Below are 22,175 nucleotides of genomic sequence, written 5' to 3'. Positions count from 1 at the left end.
GGCCAGTGCACTGGGAGACCCCTGAGAGATGGGATGGGGAGGAAGGTGGGAGGAGGGTTCAGGATGGGGGACACGTGTACACTCATGGCTGATTTGTGTTGATGTATGGCGAAAGCCACTACAATATTGTAAAGTAATTAGCCTCCAATTAAAATAAATAAATAAATTTAAAAAAAAACACCTCAGTGCAACCAACTTTTATTTCCCTTGTGGAAGGGCCCTCCATTCTAGAAAGACAAAGGAGCACTTACTGGCAGATGCTGATGTATAATCACAATTTTTTAAACTGTATAGCCTCATGCAGTCAGAAAATATTCACTGGATTTGTCATCAAAACTTGAAGTTGGAAATCTGTCTTTAGTGGATTTTCCATTTTTGCTATTAAATCTTCTCTTTAATTACAAGAAACAATACTAGATGAAAACAGTATCGAAGGAAACAGGAGATTTTTGATATTATGAATATTTCTACCTATGTTCATATTCATTTGACAGTATATACACAGTAAATGAATTTGGATATACCTCAAAAGGTAACCATTGAGGTTTTATACCAATTAATAAATGAAAATTTGGCTTCATATAATTTGTTATGTGAAGATAATTACTAACATGTATGATAAGATGATATCATTATAAGTAGAATTTCGGCTCTGGAGCATCAAGGATTATATACTTCAGAGGAGTAGGGAAGTTTCTTTTTCTGGAATGAAATAATAGGAATTACTTGAACTTCAACTCTCCATTTGTCCCTTTGATATCACAGATCACCATAATTAACTACCAGTGCCTTTTAGAGGGTTTGGAGAAACATTTTGAAGCTTCACAATTAATCATCTATTCTAGGAAAATTAGCAAAATATAAGAAATAATTTTGCAAAAATTAAAAATAGAAGAAATGCTGATGGCCATTTTGCAGGGTCCAATTGTCCATTTTATTACATGAGAAAAATAATTTATGCGTTGTTTTTGGAATCTGTCCTCAAGCCTAATTCATGCTTTCATCTGAGAGGGAATGCATTGCTCTATAATAAGAAACCTAAGTTTTGACTTCCTGTCTCCAGCTTTTCAGACAGTGGCACCAAGTGTGGGTCAGTAGTTTATTTTATGGGATATTTTCCAGTATTTGGCAAATTCTGATAAAGAAAAGCACTCTTTTTCCTTATTGCCACTATTGCTCACTTGTGTAAAACCTCATGTACTTTGGAATTGGGAATAGAGCAGTAGACATTCTGAAAGTTAATATTCATATATGACACTTCTTGAAATATTGACTAGAGAGATGTAATAAAAAATGATTACCTTTACTTCCATGGCGGAATTAATTCTTAAAGTATACTTTAAAAATTCCAGTGAAATCAGCCTGCCAAGCAGTGTTTTCATATCCTCAGGTACAGTTTCCTTTAGCCTTCCTTTTGCCTCTTAGTTCCATACCACTGTAACAAATGGTTGTAAATTGTGAGAATGGAATGTGATTTAAATGATGATGAAGCAGATGGCTTACTCTTCAGCAGTTAGAAGGAAAGTTCAAGTAACTCATTTCTTAGCTTCAAGACAACTCATTCGTATTAATCTTACCTGCAGTGACCTTTTTGGGGGCGTATTTAATAATAAAATTTAAAAATCTTTGTCTCCCATCTGAAAACATAAACCTTTCTGACATGCACAAAATTTTTCATTTAAAATGGTCTTTATTCTTTGTTTTTTTTTTTCAAGTACAGTGAAGTTGTATTTCAATAACTTTAAACAAATTAAATATGAAAGAAAAAATCAGTTAACTTATTTACCAAGTATCCCAGAACAATGTGTGTTAATGAATAGCAGCATTTGTGGAGCTTACATTATTAATGAAATATCCTTAAGTGTACTGGTAAAGAAAATACCTAGATATGAAAATAATTGGGACTGCGTATGAATGTAAATTAGACATAGTTTTACTCTGCCTTCTGTGATACAATTGTTATGGGTAACTAATAGTATGTTCTAAAACATTATCACTTTTGTTGTCTTCATTTCATTCATTATATTATAATTTTAGTGAAGTTGATCTAAACTGAGTATTCAAATACTTAAGCCTTTTCACCCAAAGATAAATGGATGAATCTCTGTTCTGTGAAGGGAGCCTATGCAACTAATTTTTGTATTTGTTAACTTTTACAATACTTGCTTTGCTTGACCACCGATATATGTTTATTTATTTAGTTTGTTTCTATAACTTGGTTCTTTTCATATTTTTATTTTTTAAATTTATTTATTTTAATTGGAGGCTAATTACTTTAAAATATTGTAGTGGTTTTTGCCATATACTGATATGAATCAGACATGAGTGTACATGTGTCCCGCATCCTGAACCCCCTTCCACCTCCATCCCCATCCCATCCCTCAGGGTCATCCCAGTGCACCAGCCCTGAGTGCTCTGTCTCATGCATCAAACCTGGACTGGCGATCTAGTTCACATATGGTAATATACTTGTTTCAATGCTATTCTCTCAAATCATCACACCCTCAACTTTCCCACAGAGTCCAAAAATCTGTTCTTTATCTCTGTCTCTTTTGCTGTCTCACATATAGGGACATTGTTACCATCTTTATAAATTCCATATATATGCGTGAATATACCATATTGGTGTTTTTCTTTCTGACTTACTTCACTCTGTAAAATAGACTCCAGTTTCATCCACCTCATTAGAATTGATTCAAATGCATTATTTTTAATAGCTGAGTAATATTCCATTTTGTATATGTACCACAGCCTTCTTATCCATTCATCTGCTCATGGACATCTAGGTTACTTCCATGTCCTAGCTATTGTAAACAATGATGAACATTGGGGTACAGGTGTCTCTTTCAATTCTGGTTTCCTCGTTGTGTATGCCCAGCAGTGGGATTGCTGGGTCATATGGCAGTTCTATTTTCAGTTTTTTTTTTTTTTTTAAGGAATCTCCACACTGTTCTCCATAGTGGCTGTGTTAGTTTGCATTCCCACCAACAGTGTAAGATGGTTCCCTTTTCTCCGCACCCTCTCCAGCATTTATTGTTCGTAGACTTTTTGATAGCAACCATTCTGACCGGCGTGAGATGGTACCTCGTTGTGGTCTTAATTTGCATTTTTCTGATAATGAGTGATGTTGAACATCTTTTCATGTGTTTGATAGCCATCTCTATGTTTTCTTTGGAGAAATGTCTGTTTAGTTCTTTGGTCCATTTTTTGATTGTGTTGTTTATTTTTCTGGAATTAAGCTGCAAGAGCTGCTTGTATATTTTTGAGATTCTTTGTCAGTTGCTTAGTTTGCTATTATTTTCCCCCATTCTGAAGGTTGTCTTTTCAACTTCCTTATCACTTCTTCATTGTGCAAAAGCTTTTAAATTTAATTAGGTTCCATTTGTTTATTTTTGCTTTTATTTCCAGTACTCTGGGAGGTGGGTCATAGAGGATCCTGCTGTGATTTATGTTGGAGAGTGTTTTGCCTATGTTTACCTTTAGGAGTTTTATAGTTTCTGGTCTTACATTTAGATCTCTAATCCATTTTGAGTTTATTTTTGTGTATGGTGTTAGAAAGTGCTTTAGTTTCATTCTTTTACAAGTGGCTGACCAGTTTATGTTTAAAATTGAAGTTCATTATTCTCTATATTCTTCAACATACCAAGGGAAAAATCTTAACTAATTATAAAGCTATACAACTCAAATAACTTTATATTTTTGGTCTTCTACAGTCTCATTTTTTTCTCACCCTATCAATAGAAAGTAAGGTTAAATATAAAGACTGAAGATGTGTAGTTTAAAAATTAGTACATGGTTAATTATTTCACTCTATGTCTGGCTCTATAGTGGCAGATTGCATGGAAAGCTGAAAGTTAGGGAAATTATGTTAACTATCTCAATAGGTGATTTAACACTTACAAAGCCTACAGAGCAGGAAGTTCCTCAAGTCCATTCACAGTTAAATTCAAGAATTGGTAGCTGGTTAATTTTTATATTGACTTTGAGGTAAGTTACAGTTGTGATGGGGGATTTGAGCTATTTGGACAGCTGCTGGAAATGTCATTCTAATAATAGCAAGACATGTGTCTGACTATGACTACCATTCCCTTCCTTCATTACTACTTACTAACTATAAGATAACATGGTCACTCTTTCCTGTGGATACTGTGACTTTTAAACATTTCTTTCATAGTCAGAATTTGGACCAGAGAAAGAGTTCTTATCATGGTTTGCTTTTCTGAGAAATGAAATTCCCAAGAGTACAAGTCTCCAGACTCAGGTGAATTTTATCTCCGGTTATGGGAGTGGGAACTAAATACATATACATATTATTAATATTTCAGATGATGAATCAGTGATCTTGAATGAGAGAGATGCCAGAAGCTTAAGAGATAGAACAGTTTGATCTTAAAAGCCTTATTTACAAAGTTTCACAAACATAAATATTTTATAAGATGTAGAAATGTTGCTTGCAAATAATTATAGTCAAGTTGATGTATAGATGATTAAATAACTGTACTAAAATAATATTATTTAATGCATTTAAGCAATTCCCACAGAAGTAGAACTGAAAATCACTATGCGGAAATTACTGCTAACTCATCTTTGCTTTTTTAACAGCTTAACTTCTTTTTAAAAATTTTGATTTTCTTTTCCTCTGCTGTATTTTCTTCATAAATTATTTTTCCCCTTTAGGACAAAGTTGAAGAGCAAGCTATGCAAGGAGAAGATCAGGTAAGAAAATGATAGTAATAGCAACAACAAAATCTATTGAGAAGTGTTAAGTAAAAAATAATTTGTTGTAATGCTAAGAACTGAATATGATAAGATGGATATACTCACCTTTATAATTTTATGATTCAAAGTATAGTTACTAAATTGCTTTGGAATTGCTGCTATTAACAACTGCCTGTAATGTGGAACAAAATTGAGTCAAATGGGATCTTTTCTGTACATTAATTACCCAGCTGGAAACATCTGGCTAATTGTTTCGCTTTGCATGGAGACTATTTAAGTTTGTTCTGTAAAAGTTTTAGCACCTCATCTCTTTTGGCTCTGGCATTTTAGATGTCCTGTTAGTTGGAAATACTATCCTTTCTCTCCTGTACTGTTTAAGCTCTGTGTTTGTGTGTGTGTGTGTGTGTGAGATATGGTGTATGATGTCCAAGTTATCAGTGGACAGTTATAAGTTATTTTGTGTTTTTGCTAGTGTGTAAGAGCTATTAAACAGTAGGAATTTTTGTTTTTTCTCATTTTTCATAGGGAGTATACCTGTTTACCAGAGAGTTTCTTATTATCGATTTACCATTGTACTAAAGATGTGTCTTACAAATGAGAAAAATTTGCAAGTGAATACACAGAGGGACTGTTAGAATATGAATATATTTCATCAAAGAGATACTGATTTATTAATTTTCAGTCACAGAGCATAACAGAAATAATTGTTACATATAGTTAGCCATGGCAGGTATGGAAAGTGCACTGGGAGATTCATTTGTAAATTTCCTTGTATATATAAACTTAAATTGTTTATGTATGAGTTCACAGTTTATGGATGTTTTAAAAATATATTATCATCCGAGGTAGGATATACAAACACTCAATTAGAAAATTTGATAATCACTTGTAAGAAGTGTATTAGATTGATATCTTGAACCCAGATTTGATTATAAAGAGTTTCCATTTAGCTACTTTTGAGCATTGATGTGAACTCTCTCTCCTGAGTTCTGAAGTTCTTAGATTCTTCTGGGTTCCGTATTTTCTGGTTTTAATCCCTTTCAACCTACTGTTGTAGTATATATCTTTGTTGTTTATAGTAGTCCCCAGTAGGAAGATACAAATATATTCTCAATTGTCTGTATTGTCAAATTGACAGTCCTCTAGTGAAATTTTATCAAAATACTATTGAGTTAATCTTATCTTGGGCCATCATGGGTGTATAGCAGTCTCAGAGAAATCATATGGCTAAATTATTCAGCAAAGTGGTTTCAAATTTAGACTCTAGAGTCGGGCTGCCTCGATTTACATTTCAGATAAAACTTACTGTGACCTTGTGTACTATACTCAACTACTCACAGCTTTCATTGCTTTATCTCCAAAATGGAGATAATGCCAATGCTGAAAACTGTTGTAAATATTGTGAAAGGTAATTATCTTTAGTGTTTTTGTATATAGTATTTGGTAAATATTAGCTACAGATGCTATATCTCTTCCTCCTCCTCTTTCTCTTATATCCGCTCCTCTTCCAACTAATTCATATCCTCCTCATTGCTCTTGCTATTGTTGTTGTTATTTGATAGCTGTATCATATGGTTTCCTGGGGCTTTCCAGGTGGCACTAGTGGTAAAGAACCTGCCTGCCAATGCAGGAGACGTAGGAGATGTAAGAGATGCAGGTTCTATCCTTGAGTTGGAAAGATACCCTGGAGGAGGGCAACCTACTCCAGCATTCTTGCCTGGAGAATCCCATGGACAGAGGAGCCTGACAGGCTACATTCCATAGCATCTCAAAGATTCGGACATGACTGAAGTGGCTTAGCACACATGATGATTTCCTAGCTCTCTGCTCCAAACCATACTGCATAGTTTAGCCAGAAAACTATTTACTCAACATTATCTTTAAATATTCCCTTGTGCAAAAAACTGATTAAAATCAGACTGCCAAATCTACTATTAAAAGTCCCTTGTGAATATAATGCCTATCTGTAATGCCAGCTCTCCAGTTCATTTTTCAGTATTCCAAACTTTCCAAATTTATTTCAAGCAATTAAATCCTATTGATGTTGCAGGTGAAAAACAACAGGTGGTAATAATGGAAAGGAAAGGAGGCATCTTGAAAAATTTTGATGGTGATAGTAAAAGCAATAATATTAACAGTTTTCACTTGTAAACTGCAAAACACTCATATATCAATAAATATATGTGTTGTGTTAGTTACCCAGTCATGTCTGACTCTTTGCAACCCCATGGACTGTAGCATGCCAGGCCTCCCTGTCCCTCACCATCTCTTGAAGTTTGCCCAAGTTCGTGTCCATTGCATCAGTAGTGATGCCATCCAGCCATCTCATCCTCTGACACCCTCTTCTCCTTCTGTGCTCAATCTTTCCCTGCATCAGGGACTTTTCCAATGAGTTGGCTGTTCAGATCAGGTGACCAAAATACTGGAGCTTCAGCATCAGTCCTTCTGATGAGTATTCAGGGTTGGTTTCCCTTAAGATTGACTGATTTGATCTCCTTCCTGTCCAAGGGACTCTCAGGAGGCTTCCCTAGCACCACAGTTTGAAGGCATCAATTCTTTGATGCTCTGCCTTCTTTATAGTCCAGCTCTCTCAACTGTATGTGACCACTGGGAAGACCATAGCCTTGACTATGCTGACCTTTGTCAGCGGAATAATGTCTATGCTTTTCAACACACTGTCTAGGTTTGTCATAGCTTTCCTGCTGAGAAGCAATGATCTTCTGATTTCATGGCTGGCGTCACCTCCACAGTGATTTTAGAGTCCAAGAAGGAGAAATCTGTCACTACTTTCACCTTTTCCCCTTCTATTTGCCATAATTTAATGGGGCCAGATGCCATTTTTTTAGTTTAGATTTTTTTTTTTTTTTTTTTAGTTTTAAGCCTCCTCTTTCACTCTCCTCCTTCACCTTCATCAAGAGGCTCTTTAGTTCCTCTTCATTTTCTGCCATTAGAGTGATATCATCCACATATCTGAGGTTGTTGATATTTCTCCCACCTATCTTAATTACAGCCTGTAACTCATCTTATCCATCCTGGCATTTCTCATGATGTACTCAGTGAATATGTTAAATAAACAGGGTGACAGCAGACAGTCTTGTCACACTCTTTTCTCAATCCTGAACCAATCAGTTGTTCCAAACAGGGTTCTAACTGTTGCTTCTTGACCTGCATACAGGTTTCTCAGGAAACAGGTAGCAGATGGTCTGCTTTCCCATTTTTAAGAGCTTTCCACAGTTTGTTACAGTCCACATAGTCAAAGACTTTAGCATAGTTGATGAACCAGTGGTAGATGTTTTTTTTTTTCTGGAATCCCCTTGCGTTCGGGTTCCTCTGGTTCCTCTGCCTTTTCTAAATCCAGCTTGGATGTCTGGAAGTTCTTGGTTCACATAATGCTGAAGCCTGGCATGCAAGATTTTAAACATGACCTTACTAGCATGGGAGATGAGTGCAATGCTCTGATGCTTAGAACATTCTTTATTACTATCCTTCCTGGGAATTGGGATGAGGATTGATCTTTTCCAGTTCTGTGGCCACTGCTGGGTCTTCCAGATTTGCTGACATATTGAGTGCAATACTTTGGTGGCATCATCCTTTAGAGTTTTGAATAGCTCTACTGGAATTCCAACACATCCACTAGCTTTATTAACAGCAGTGCTTCCTAAGGCCCACTTGACTTCATACTCCAGAATATCTGGCTCTGGGTGACTGACCACACCATCATGGTTATCCTGTTCATCAAGATCTTTTCTGTACCGTTCTTCCATGTATTCTTTCCACCATCTAGTCTTTCCGTCTCTTCTTGATTGCTTCAGCATTTACTAGATCTCTACCATTTCTGTCCTTTATTGTGCCCATTTTTGGGCAAAATGTTCCCTTGATGTTTACAGTTTTCCTGAAGAGATCTCTAGTCTTTTAACTTCTGTAGTTTTCTTCTATTTTTATGCACTGTTCATTGAAGAAGGCCTTCTTTTCTCTCCTTGCTATTCTTTGGAACTCTGCGTTTAGATGGATGTACCTTTTCTTTTCTCCCTTTCTTTTCTCTTCTTTCTCCTGCTATTTGTAAAGCCTCATCAGATAACCACTTTGCCTTCTTGCTTTTCTTTTTCTTTGGGATTGTTTTGTTCACTGCCTCCTGTACAATATTATGGACCTCCATCCATAGTTCTTCAGGCGCACAGTTTACTAGATCTAATCCCTTTAAAAACCATATGTATGTGTGTATGTATACTTTTAGATGTACAGAATGCTTTATAGATCCTTTCCTAACTGATGTTTTTCATCAGACAAAGGCAAAGGATTTCTCTGAAGGGGCCAATATACACAAAAAAATATATGCACTTTTGGGTATTAGAGCAAATCTTGAGTTTTTTGAGAAAAGCATCAGCCTTATTAGAACAGATTAGTGGATTATGCACTGATGGTTAGCCCTAGTGGTATACTGGGGACAGGACTCTTCAAATAGGAGTTTGTGAGGAAGGGTGATCCCTAATGAAGAGTTTGAGTGAAGGGACAGGGATTGGAAAGCACATTGTATGTTTGGGAGATAAGGAAAGACCACAGCCTTTCCTATAGGGAAATAAAAGGGGATTAGGCTGGAGAGTCAATGTGGACATCTATAATGCTTTGGATTTCTATTAATGGAAGTTGCCAAGAAGTCAAATTCTAATATAGCGTCTTAACCCCTGATTGTTAAGATCCAAAGGGGCTACATTTGGTGTTGTGTAGAGTCATTTTATAGGTTCCTTTCTCCTCAAATTTTGGTTATATTATACTTCATAGATAAGAAAAAGAGCGATTACCTTTGCCTTTGTCACATGTCAAAATGATTAGGATTCTCATTACCCTTGGATATTATGCCTTTTTTAGATGGCAAGAGTTTGCATTTACTCTCTTCTGCATCTGTATGTAAAGTGTAGCCTACCAGGCTTCTCTGTCCATGAGATTTTCCAGGCAAGAATACTGGAGTGGATTGCCATTTCCTTCTCCAGGAGAGCTTCCTGACCCAGGGATCGGACCTGGGTCTCCTGCATTGTAGGCAGACGCTTTACCGTCTGAGCCACCAGGCATCTGTATACCAGAGTCTAAATTTTTAGGTACAATGAATGAAAATTAATGAAAAAAGTGAAATGATTAGATAGTGGTATGCTGGTAAATGCTTAACAACTCTGTCTGGAAAAAAACAGGCATGAAATATGTAGATCAACAGATATAGAATATTTTAATATATATGAACATTATGATACATGCATATTAATGATACTAGAGATATGTAGCACATGATTTACAAATAATAATAAAATAGGCATTATTTTTTACAGTAAATTCCTTGTAACTAATTGATTTTCAGAAGATGCTGTCATTGATTTTTGATGAGTTCTTATACTGTAGCAAGCTATATTTGCAACTAACAAAAGAGTGAAATTTCACTGTGAAATTTAAGTGATAATTCTGTTTATGTTAATGATAAACAAAGATGAAGCAGTGAATATTTGTATTAAGAGTTCACCCTTTCATCAATATTATGAAATCCTTCTTTTTTAAAATGAATTTTTTTAATTGGAGGATAATTGCTTTATATTATGTTGATATCTGCCAAACATCATCATGAATAAGCCATAGGCATACATATATCCTCTCCCTCTTAAACCTCCCTCCCATCTCCCACTCCATCACACCCCTCTAGTTTGTCACAGAGCACTGGGTTTGAGCTCCCTGCATGGTACAGCAAATTCCCACTGGTTATCTTTTTTACATATGGTAATGTATATGTTGCAAAACTACTTTCTCTATTCATCCCAACCTCTCCTTCCTCCACTGTGTCCACAAGTCTGTTCTCTGTGTCTGTGTCTCCATTGCTGCTCTGCAAATAGGTTCATTAGTACCCTTTCTAGATTCCACATATATGTGTTAATATGCAATATTTGCTTTTTCTGACTTTCTTCACTATGTATGATAGATTCTAGGTTCATTCACCTCATTAGAACTGACTCAAATGTGTTCTTTCTATGGCCAAGTAATATTCCATTGTATACATGCACCACATCTCTTTTGTATTTACTTATTTATTTTTAATTTGGAAGGCCATAACTTTACAATATTGTGGTGATTTTTGCCATACATCAACATGAATTGGACATAGGTATACCTGTGTCCCCTCCCTCTTGATACCCGCTCCCATCCCTGCCCCCCATTCCCTCTAAGTTGTCACAGAGCACTGGCTTTGGGCTCCCTGCATTATACATCAAACTCCACTGTCTGTCTATTTTATATATGGTAATGTATATATTTCAATGCTGTTCTCTCAAATCCTCCCACCATCTCCTTACCCCACTGTGTCCAAAAGTCTGTTCTTTATGTCTGTGTCTCCTTTGCTGCTCTGCACATAGGATCATTAGTACTGTCTTTCTAGATTCCATAAATATGTGTTAATAGATGATATTTATTTTTCCTTTCTGACTTACTTCACTCTGTGTAATAGGCTCTCAGTAAATCCACTTCATTAGAACTGAATCAAATGCATTCCTTTTAATAACTGAGTAATAGTACACTGTATATATGTACAACAACTTCCTTATACATTTGTCTGTTGATGGACATCTAGGTTGCTTTCTATGTCCTCGCTACTGTAAATAGTGCTGCAATGAACTTTGGGGTACATATGTCATTTTAAATTATGGTTTCCTCAGAGTATATGCCCAGTAGTGGGATTACTCGGAGAAGGCAATGGCACCCCACTCCAGTACTCTTGCCTAGAAAATCCCATGGACAGAGGAGCCTGGTAGGCTGCAGTCCATGGGGTTGCTAAGAGCCAGACATGACTGAGTGATTTCACTTTCATGCACTGGAGAAGGAAATGGCAACCCACTCCAGTGTTCTTGCCTGGAGAATCCCAGGGACGGGGGAGCCTGGTAGGCTGCTGTCTATGGGGTCGCACAGAGTCGGACACGACTGAAGTGACTTAATAGCAGCAGCAGCAGCAGCAGTGGGATTACTGGGACATATAGTAGTTTTACTCATAGATTTTTAAGGAATCTCCATACTCTTCTCCATAGTGGTTGTATCATTTTGCATTCCCACCAAGAGTGTAAAAGAGTTCCCTTTTCTCCACACTCTCTCCAGCATTTATTGTTTGTAGGCTTTTTGATGATGGACATTCTGACCAGCGAGAGTTGATACTTCATTTTAGTTTTGATTTGCATTTCTCTAATAATGAGCAATGTTGAGCATCTTTTCATATATTTGTCAACCATCTGTATGTCTTCTTTGGAGAAATGTCTGTTTAGGTCTTCTGCCCACTTTTTGATTGGGTTGTTCGTTTTTCTGTTATTGAGTTGCATCAGATGCTTGTATATTTTGGAGATTAGTCCTATGCCAGTTGTCATTTGCTATTGTTTTCTCCCATTCTGAGAGTTGTCTCTTCACCTTATTTATAGTTTCTTTTGCTGTTCAAATCTTTTAAGTTTATTTTGGCCCCATTTGTTTATTTTTGTTTTTATTTCCATTACTCTAGGAGGTGGGTCATAGAGGATGTTGCTGTTGATTTATGTCAAGGACTGTATTGCCTGTGTTTTCTTCTAAGAGCTTTATAGTTTCTGGCCTTAGACTTAAGTCTTTAATCCATTTTGAGTTTATTTTCGAGTATGGTATTAGGAGGGGTACTTTTCATTCTTTACATGTAGCTGTCCAGTTTCCCCAGCACCAGCTCATGAAGAGGCTTTCTTTTCTCCATTGCATATTTTTGCCTCCTTCATAAAACATAAGGTGTCTATAGGTGTGTGGGTTTATCGCTGGGCTTTCTACCTTGTTCCATCAGTCTATATTTCTGGTTTATTGCCAGTACCATACTATCTTGTTGACTGTAGCTTTGTAGAATAGTCTGAATTGAGGAAGGTTGATTCCTCCAGCTCGTTTTCTTTCTCAAGATTGCTTTTGCTCTGCAGATCCTTTTGTGTTTCCAAAAATATTGTTAAAGTTGTTTGTCCTAGTTCTGTTAAAACTACCATTGGTAGTTTGATAGGGATTGCATTGCATCTGTATGTTGCTTTGGGTAATAAAGTAATTTGACAATATTGATTCTTCCAGTCCAAGAACATGGTATATCTCTCCATCTGTTTGTGTTATCTTTGATTAATTTCATCAGTGTCTCATAGTTTTCTGCATATAGGTTTTTGTCTCTTCTGGTAGATTTATTCCTAGGTATTTTATTCTTTTTTGTTGTAATGGTGAATGGGATGTTTCCTTAATTTTTCTTTATGAGGTTTTAATGTCAGTGTGTAGGAAAGCAAGGGATTTCTGTGTATTAATTTTATATCCTGTGGCTTTACTAAATTCATTGATTAACTCTAGTAGTTTTCTGGTGACATCTTTAGGGTTTTCTATGTAGGAATCATGTCATCTGCAAACAGTGAGTTTTACCTCTTGTTTTCCAATATGCATTCCTTTCTATTTCTTTTTGTTCTCTGATTGTTGTGGCTAGGACTTCCAAAACTACGTTGAATAATAGTGGAAAGAGTGACTTTTTCCTAATCTTAGAGAAAATGTTTTCAGTTTTTTGTACCATTGAGAATAATGTTTGCTATGGGCTTGTATACATGGTCTTTAGTATGTTGAAGTTTGTTCTTTCTATGCCTAATTTCTGGATAGCTTTATCATAAATGTGTGTTGAATTTTGTCAAAATTGTTCTATGCATCTATTGAGAGATCACATGGTTTTTATCTTTCAGTTTGTTAATATGGTGTATTTCATTGATTGATATGCATATATTGAAGAACCCTTGCATCCCTGGGATAAAGCCCACTTTATCATGATCTATGATCCTTTTTCATGTGTTGTTGGATTCCATTTGCTAGAATTTTGTTTAGAATTTTTTAGTCTATGTTCATCAGTGATGTTGGCCTCTAATTTTCTTTTTTGTGACATATTTGTGTGGCTTTGGTGTCAGTGTGATGGTGGCCTTGTAGAATTAGTTTGGGAGTTTTCCTTCCTCTGCAATATTCTGGAAGAGTTTGAGTAGGCTAGTTGATAGATCTCTAAGCTTTTGGTAGAATTCGCTCATGAAGCTATCTGGTCCTGGGATTTTGTTTGTTTTCTATGATTGTGATTGGTTTATTCCATTTTCTGTGTCTTTCTGGTTCAATTTTGGAAGTTTATACTTTTCTAAGAATATGTCCATTTCTTCCAGTTTGTCCGTTTTATTGGCATAAAGTTGCTCGTAGTATTCTCTTATGAGCCTTTGCATTCTGCTTTGTCTAATGTAACTTCTCCTTTTTCATTTATTTTATTGATTTGAGTCTCCTCCCTTTTTTTCTTGATGAGTCTGGCTAATGGCTTGCCAATTTTGTTTATCTTTTCAAGAACCAGGTTTTAGTTTTATTGATCTTTGCTATTGTCTCCTTCATATATTTTTCATTTATTTCTGTGCTGATCTGTATGATTTTTTCCTTTTATTGACTTTGGGATATTTTGTTCTTATTTTCTAGTTGCTTTAGGTCTGAGGTTAGGATATTTATTTGATTTCTTTCTTGTTTCTTGAGGTATGCTTGTATTGCTATTACCTTCCCCCTTAGCACTACTTTTAATACATCCCATAGGTTTTGAATTCTCATTTTCATTTGATTCTAGGTATTTTTTTTTTTTTTTACTTCCTCAGTGAACTTTTGGTTATTCAGAAGCATATTGTTTACTCTCCATGTGTTTGACTTTTTAATAGTTCTCTCCCCCGCCCCCATAGTTATCTAATATTATAGCTTTGTGGTCAGAAAAGATGCTTGAAATGACTTTATTTTATTTTATTTTTTTAAAATTTACGAGGGTTTGATTTGTGACCCAAGGTGTTATCCATCCTGGAGAATATTTCATGTGCACTTGAGAAAACAGTGAAATCTACTCTTTTTTTTTTTGGATGGAATGCCCTGTAGATATCAATTAAGTCCAACTGGCCCAATATATTGTTTAAAGTTTGTGTTTCCTTACTAATATTCTGTCTATATTATCTGTTCATCTGTGTGAGTTGAGAGTTAGAATCCTTGACTATTATTTTGTTAATGTTTACTTCCCATTTATTAGTCATTAGCATTTGCCTCATGTATTGCGGTTGAATGCATATATATTCATTCCTATATATTCATATATATTCATTCCTATGTTGAATGCATATATATTTATAATTCTTATAGCTTCTTCTTAGATTGATTTCTTGACCATTATATAGTGTCCTTCCTTCTCTCTTGTAATGGTCTTTATTTTAATGCCTGTTTTATCTGATATGAGTATCCCTGCTCCTACTTTCTTTTGATTTCCATTTGCATGGAACATCTTTTTCAGCCCATCACTTTCAATCTGTATGTGTCCCGAGGTCTCAGGTGGGTCTCTTGTAGACAGCATATATATGGGAATTGATTTTTTAATCCATTCAGCTAGTCTGGGTCTTTTGGTTGGAGCATTTAATCCATTTGCATTTAAGGTAATTATTGATATGTATGATCCTATTACCATCTATTTTATTGTTTGAGGTTTGTTTTTGTAGGCCTTTACATTCTCTTGTGTTTCCTGTATAGAAAAGTTCCTTTAGCATTTGCTGTAAAGCTGGTTTAGTGGTGCTAAATTCTCTTAACTTTTGCTTATCTGTAAAGCTTTTGATTTCTCCTTTGAATCTGAATGAGATCCTTTCTGAATAGACTAATCTTGATTGTAGGTTTTTTTTCCTTTCATCAATGTAAGCATATCCTGCTACTCCCTTCTGGCCTGCAGGGTTTCTGTTGGAAAATAAGCTCTTAGCCTGATGGGGATCCCCTTGTGTGTTATTTGTTGCTTTTCCCTTGCTGCTTTTAATATTAGTTCTTTGTGCCTGATTTTCATTATTTTGATTAATATGTGTTTTGGCATGTTTATCCTATATGGGCCTCTGTAGGCTTTCTGGACTTGGGTGGCTATTTCCTTTCCCATGTTAGGGAAATTTTTCAACTATGATCTCTTGAAATATCTTCTCACACCCTTTCTTTTTCTCTTTCTCTTCTGGGAGCAATATAATTTGAATGTTGGTGTGCTTAGTGTTGTCCCAGAGGCCTCAAGACTGTCCTCATGTCTTTTTATTCTTTTTTCATTATTCTACTCTGCTTCAGTTATTTCCACCATTCTATCTTCCAGCTCACTTACCTGTTCCTCTGCCTCAGTTATTCTGCCACTGGTTCCATCTAGTGTATTTTTAATTTCAGTCATTGTGTTGTTCATTGCTGATTGTCTCTTTATTTTTTCTAGAATCTTGTTAAACATTTCTTGTATCTTCTTCTTCCATGCCTCCAATCTATTTTTCTGTGCCTCCATTTTATTTCCAAGATTATGGATCATCTTTACTATCATTGCTCTGAATTCTTTTTCAAGTAGATTGCCTGTTTCCTCTTCATTTTTTTGTCTTGTGGTTGTTTACCATTTTCCTCCATCTGCTGCATGTTTGTCTCTTCAGTTTGTTTAATTTACTGTGTTTGAGGTCTCCTTTACCTGGCTGGTAGGTCATTGTTCCTCTTAATTGTGAAGTCTACTCTCCATGGGTGGAGTTGGACCAGTGCTTTGTGAAAATTTTCTGATTGGTGAAGATTTGTGCCTGTGTTCTGGTGGATGAAGCTGGGTCTTGTCTCTCTGAAGGGCAGTGTCGTGTCCAGTACTGTGTTTTGGAGTCTCTCTGGGCTTGATATGGCTCTAGGCAGTCTGTCTATTGATGTTCACAGTTGTTCCTGTTTTGCTGAAGGTTTGGTGTGAGTTGTTCAGCACTGGAGCTTGCTGGCCTTTGGAAGGGGATTGGTCTTAGTGTTAAGATGGAGGCCTTTGGGATATCTCTCATCAGTTAATGTTTCATGAGGTCAGGAGCTCTCTGGTTGTCCAAAGTCCTGGACTTGGATCTCCCACCTCAGAGTTTGGGCCTGTCCCCTTACTGTAATACCAATACTTCACAGGACACTCAGCACAGAAGACAAAAGCCCAAGACTAATGGTGAAAATAACACTCAGCAGCCCAGAACACCCAAAGAAATTCACACACTTACAAAGAGAAACAAGAGAGATAAAAGAGAAGATTAAAAATATATATATAAAAACAGAAGTCAAAAAAGAAGATGGCAATCAATCCAAAAGAGATACCCATAAGTGAAAATAAATATTAAAACTAGACTAGCAAAAATACAAAATCAATAACATGTGAACAATGCAATATAACTAAAGAATACTATAAAAAAGGAAAATAAAATGAATTTACTTAAAAATAAAATGTTTTTAAAAAAGGAAACAGGTTGTAAAAAATAAAAAAAAATTAAGGAGTAATAAGGACTGAACAACATTAGAACAATATGTAAAAGAAGAAAAAAAATTATATGAAAAGTTTTAATAAGAAGAATGTCCTTGTGATTCTTCCATTGACCTTTCCACACAGTATGCTCCAGTCAATATGCCTACACAGAAAGCCCTCTCTGGATCTGTTGTGGGTAGTACAGGGTCAGCTCAGACTCAGATCTTGCCTTACTTCTGCTTGTACTTGCTCCTAATGTCCACATTTGCCCCTAAAGTCCACAGTCTCAAGCTGATTTTGCGGATTTAATCCACTGCACCTGTGGCTGTAGGAGTGACTTCCCCTTCTCTTCTTTGCTCACACAGCTCGTGGTCCTCTGCTTTAGGCTTCACCATGCCTCTGTTTGTAGGCCACCCTCAGGTGTCTGTTCCCTGCCCAGACACAAGGGGGCAAAAGTAGCAGCTTATTAGGGCTCACTTGTTCAGTTGGGCTGGGAAGAGAGGTATGGCAGACACAATTGGGTTTGGGAGAAGTGCCTGCTGTGGTCAAGACTGCGGGAGGTTGCCAATCTGAGGCAGATTGTGGGCTTTCTCAGGACAGATAGCCCTGGATTTTGGGTTCTTCAGCAGAGCCAAGCTGCTCAGGCTCCCAAGAAGGTGTGGCCAGCGACCTGTGGCCAATCACAGCTTGGTGGCAGCTATAACCCTTGGGAACAAGATCGCAGTGGCCTTCTGTACTTCACCTCTGGCAGCCACGCAGGCCTTGGCAGAAATCTAGCTCTCATGTTCCCCTCTCTAGTATTGCAAACTGCAGTTGCATCTAGTTCCACCTTTAGCATTCTTGCAGGACTTTCTACTTCTGGAACTGCAGAGTGCATCTGGCTTGCCCCACTTACTGTACTTGAGAAGGTGGGGTCCTGCATTCTCCAAGTGTGTGAAGTTAGAGCATTCCCACTGCAATGATCCCTTGCCTCTCTACCGGGCCCAGGCATTTCCCTGGACTCCCTCACCTGTGTCCTACTAGCCCCCTCAGAATATCTTTAAGGTAGCCAACCCTGGTCATGTAAGTCACTTCTTATCTGGGAAGTGCTCTTTGGCAATTATGTCTTTAGTGAATTCTCTCCATTTTGTCTTGCAACCACCTGTAGCTGTGTTTCCCTCTGAAATTCCGAAGCTCCTCACTGACCCTGCCCGTGAAGGGGTTTCCAAATGTGAGAAAATGTTTCCTCCTTCAGGACTTCCTCCCTAGGGTGCAGGTCCCTATTCCAAAATCCTTTGCCTTTTTTTAAAATCTCTTTGTTTTGCTGTGCCTCATTCTGAGGCCATTGGTTTGCTTTTTCAGAAGTCTGGGGTCTTCTGCCAGAGTTCAGAAAGCATACTGTAAGTGTTGTTCCACATGCAGATGGATTTTTTTATTTATTTGTGGGGTGAAGGTGATCTCCCCATCTTATTCTTCTGCCATCTTGAAAGTCCTCTCAAATTCCTTCTTTTTTGAATCACATGATAGATTTTGAAACTCAAAAGAATATTTACTTAACCTTTTATTTCATTCACAGTACAATGGCTGCCAACATGACAGTCACATTTCCAAGCTTAATCTGCATTGTTGACATTTCTTCATCACTTTCACAAATCTAAATTGTGAACAAAGCAATGGATCAGGACTTGATTTGTAGAATCTGAAATCTTTCTATTTCCATTGTGTGACTATTTACTCTATGGCTCAATCTACCAACATGATGGAGCTAGGAGGAAATGTACAATACCACATCATAATACACATACAATACAATAAATGTAAATACTCAAGAGGACAGGTAATAGTAAAGTGTGCAAAGAGATGGTGAATTATGAACATTTATTACTTTGTTTATAACATTATTTACTTAATTATACATTTATTTAATTTAACTATATTTAATAATGCCTGTATTTAACAATGAGCTTGCAAAATTCCTGACAATTTACTGATTGCCTCTAGCAATCCAGCTTTAATTCACCATGGAAAAACGTCATTGACTCATTAAAAATCTGTAAAGGATCCTGGGTGTTATCAAGCATGTTTTTATCGAGATATAATTGACATAGGATTGTGTAAGTTTATGGAGTGCAAGGTGTTGATTTGATACATTTATGTATTGCAAAATGATTACCAGTGCAGTGTTAGCTAATACCTGTTTCATGTCAGACAATTATTTGTGTGTGTGTGATGACATTTAAGATCTAGTCTCTTAGCAACTTTGAAGTGTATAGTCTAGTCTCTTAGCAACTTTGAAGTGTACAGTACAGTACTGTTAACTGAAATCAGAATGATGTACATTAGAGCTCCAGAACTTACTTATCTTCTAATTGCAAATTTGTATCCTTTGACAATTTCCCTAATCTCCACACTCATCCCTAGCTCCTAGTAACCACCATTTTAATATTTGTGTGAGTTAGGCTTGTTTTACATGCAAATCAGAATCACCTTGAGATATAATCTAATATTGGTTAGAATGGCTGTCATCATGAAGACAAGAGATAACAAGTTTTGATGAGAGTGTGGAGGAAAAGGAATGCTTGTGCTTTGCTGGTTGGAAAGTAAACTGGTGTAACTACTATAGAAAACATTATTGAGATTTCTCAGAAAATTAAAGACACAATTATCATGTGATCCAGCAATTTCATGTTTATTGTAAGATTATTTACAATAGCCAAGATATGGAATCAACCTAAGTGTCTATCAATGGGTGAATGGATAAAGAATGTGTTATTTATACACACACACACACACACACACACACACACACAAACAATGGAATGTTATTCAGCCATGAGAAAAAAATGAAATCTTGCCATATATGACAACATGGATGAACCTTGAGGGAATTATGCTAAATGAGATGTCAGAAAGAGAAAGACAGATACTGCACAGTATCACTTATATGTGGAATCTAAAAAAGCTCAACTTATATCAAGCATTTTGAAGCATTGGACATTGTTATTTATAGAGTGAAGCTCACTGTCAGAACATAGCAGCTGGTAAAATTATTATACCTATAAACTCGGTAAGAACTGAAAGGCCTGCATATTGAACAGCATCTTTAGTATTGATAATTTGTGATATTTCATAGCATCTTAGGAGACTGTCAATAAATTTTAAACAATAAATAGAGCACAAAATATTATAGGAGAAGGAAACATTAAGATGGGAAAACAAATGAAGCATGGGGAGTCTCAATTGGAAGAGGAAGCAGGAGACATCCATCTCAATGTGTGTGTATGTGTTTAATTGCTAAGTTGTATCCAACTCTTTTGTGACTCCATGAACTATAACCCGCCAAGTTCTTCTGTCCATGGGATTTACCAGGCAAAAATACTGGAGTGGGTTGCCCTTTCCTTCTCCAGGGGATCTTTCCAACCCAGGGATCAAACCCACATCTCCTGCATTGGCAGGCAGATTCTTTACCACTGAGCCACCTGGGAAGCCCATCCATCTCAATAGTAACACTGAAATAAGTATATCCAGTTTTGGTGGGGGTGAGGGTAGTACTCTGCTTACCAAATCAGAGCTTTTCTATAAGCTAAAATTTAACTCACCTTTATTTCTGCTTTTACTCATTTTGGTGTTAAGGAATGATGATTTCTCACTCTTTTCTTTTTATTTATCCCCAGGAATGCCTGCTTTTAGCCATTTTATTTGTCCATATGTGTAAATAGATAAAAGTTCACTGTTATCAGAAAGGCTACATTGTATTTAGAATAAAATCTTTCCATATTTTAGCTCAAGCAGGTTTTTAATTCCCTATGATCTTGGACAAGTTATTTAACTTCACTTGTTTTCAGTTTCTTCATATACTAAGAAGGGATCAAATAGCTCCCTTGCAGGATTTTTGTGAGGGTTAGAAATAGTATAAGAAAATCCTGAATTCAATATATATATTGAATATATATACCACTGTCCAAGGTATAATGGGGGTTCAAGAAATGATGCCTGTTATTATTATTAGAAGCCATTATGTCATTAATTGGGCTTCCCAGGTGGTTCAGTGGGTAAAGAATCTCCATGCAATGCTGGAGATGCAAATTCGATCCTTGGGACAGGAAGATCTGGAGGAGGGCATGGAAACCTACTCCAGTATTTTTACCTGGAGAATCCCATGGACCAAGGAGCCTATAGGCTACATTCCATAGGGTTGCAAAGAGTTGGACATGACTGAAGTGATTGAGTACACATCCATGCATGTCACTAATTATGTTCCATTTGTAGTAAAGTTTATTTAGTCCAGGTCATCAATTTTGTACCATGTCTACAATGCATACTAAGGTCAAATGATTATATATCACAGTAAAAAAAAATTCACAAAGTATTGGTTTCTGGCATTAATTGATTTAATTTACACAATTTGTATACCTATTGTTGTACAGTTGCAAAATTGTGTGTGCGACCCCATGGATTACAGAATGCCAGGCTTCCCTGTCCTTCACGATCTCCCAGAGTTTGCTCAAACTCATATCCATTGAGTCACTGATGCCAGTCAAGCATGTCATCCTCTATCATCCCCTACTCCTCCTGCCTTCAGTCTTTCCTGGCATCAGGATCTTTTCCAATTAGTCAGCTCTTCTCATCAGTAGCCAAAGTATTGGAGCTTCAGCTTCAGCATCAATCCTTCCAATGAGTATTCAGGATTGATTAACTTTAGGATTGACTGGTTTGATCTCCTTTAAGTCCAGTTCAGTTCAGTTGCTCAGTCATGTCCACTCTTTGCCATCCCATCAACTGCAGGACGCCAGGCCTCCCTGTCCATCACCAACTCCTGGAGTTTACGCAAACTCATGTCCATTGAGTCAATGATGCCATCCAACCATCTCCTCCTTTGTTGTCCCCTTCTCCTCCCACCTTCAATCTTTCCCAGCATCAGGGTCTTTTCAGATGAGTCAGTTCTTTGCATCAGGTGGCCAAACTGTTGTACTTTCAGCTTCAGCATCAGTCCTTCCAGTGACTATTCAGGATTGATTTTCTTTAGGATGGACTGGTTGGATGACCTTGCAGTCCAAGGGACTCTCAAGAGCCTTCTCCAACAGCACAGTTCAAAAGCATCAATTCTTCAGTGCTCAGCTTTCTTTAAAGTCCAATTCTCACATTCATACGTGACTATTGGAAAAACCATAGCTTTGACTAGATGGGACTTTGTTGGCAA

At 36.8% G+C, this 22,175-nt stretch overlaps 1 protein-coding gene across 4 annotated transcripts in view; it reads left to right on the top strand.

Annotated features, from left to right (window-relative positions):
- LOC122435691 overlaps positions 1-22,175 on the top strand; it is a 412,519-nt gene that overhangs the window by 150,745 nt on the left and 239,599 nt on the right. For 3 of the 4 annotated variants that reach the window (XM_043459820.1, XM_043459821.1, XM_043459818.1), the window contains exons 1-2: positions 4,125-4,261; positions 4,678-4,716. In XM_043459820.1, the coding sequence (XP_043315755.1) occupies positions 4,699-4,716 (18 nt within the window). In that variant the 5' untranslated portion in view covers positions 4,125-4,261; positions 4,678-4,698. Of the gene's footprint in view, positions 1-4,124; positions 4,262-4,677; positions 4,717-22,175 lie in introns of those variants that run through there. The other variant, XM_043459819.1, reaches the window with a different exon arrangement.

This window comes from Cervus canadensis, chromosome X (genome assembly GCF_019320065.1).
Source record: "Cervus canadensis isolate Bull #8, Minnesota chromosome X, ASM1932006v1, whole genome shotgun sequence".
In the NCBI taxonomy this organism is placed as follows: domain Eukaryota; kingdom Metazoa; phylum Chordata; class Mammalia; order Artiodactyla; family Cervidae; genus Cervus; species Cervus canadensis.
This window is presented reverse-complemented; position numbering and strand designations above follow the sequence as displayed.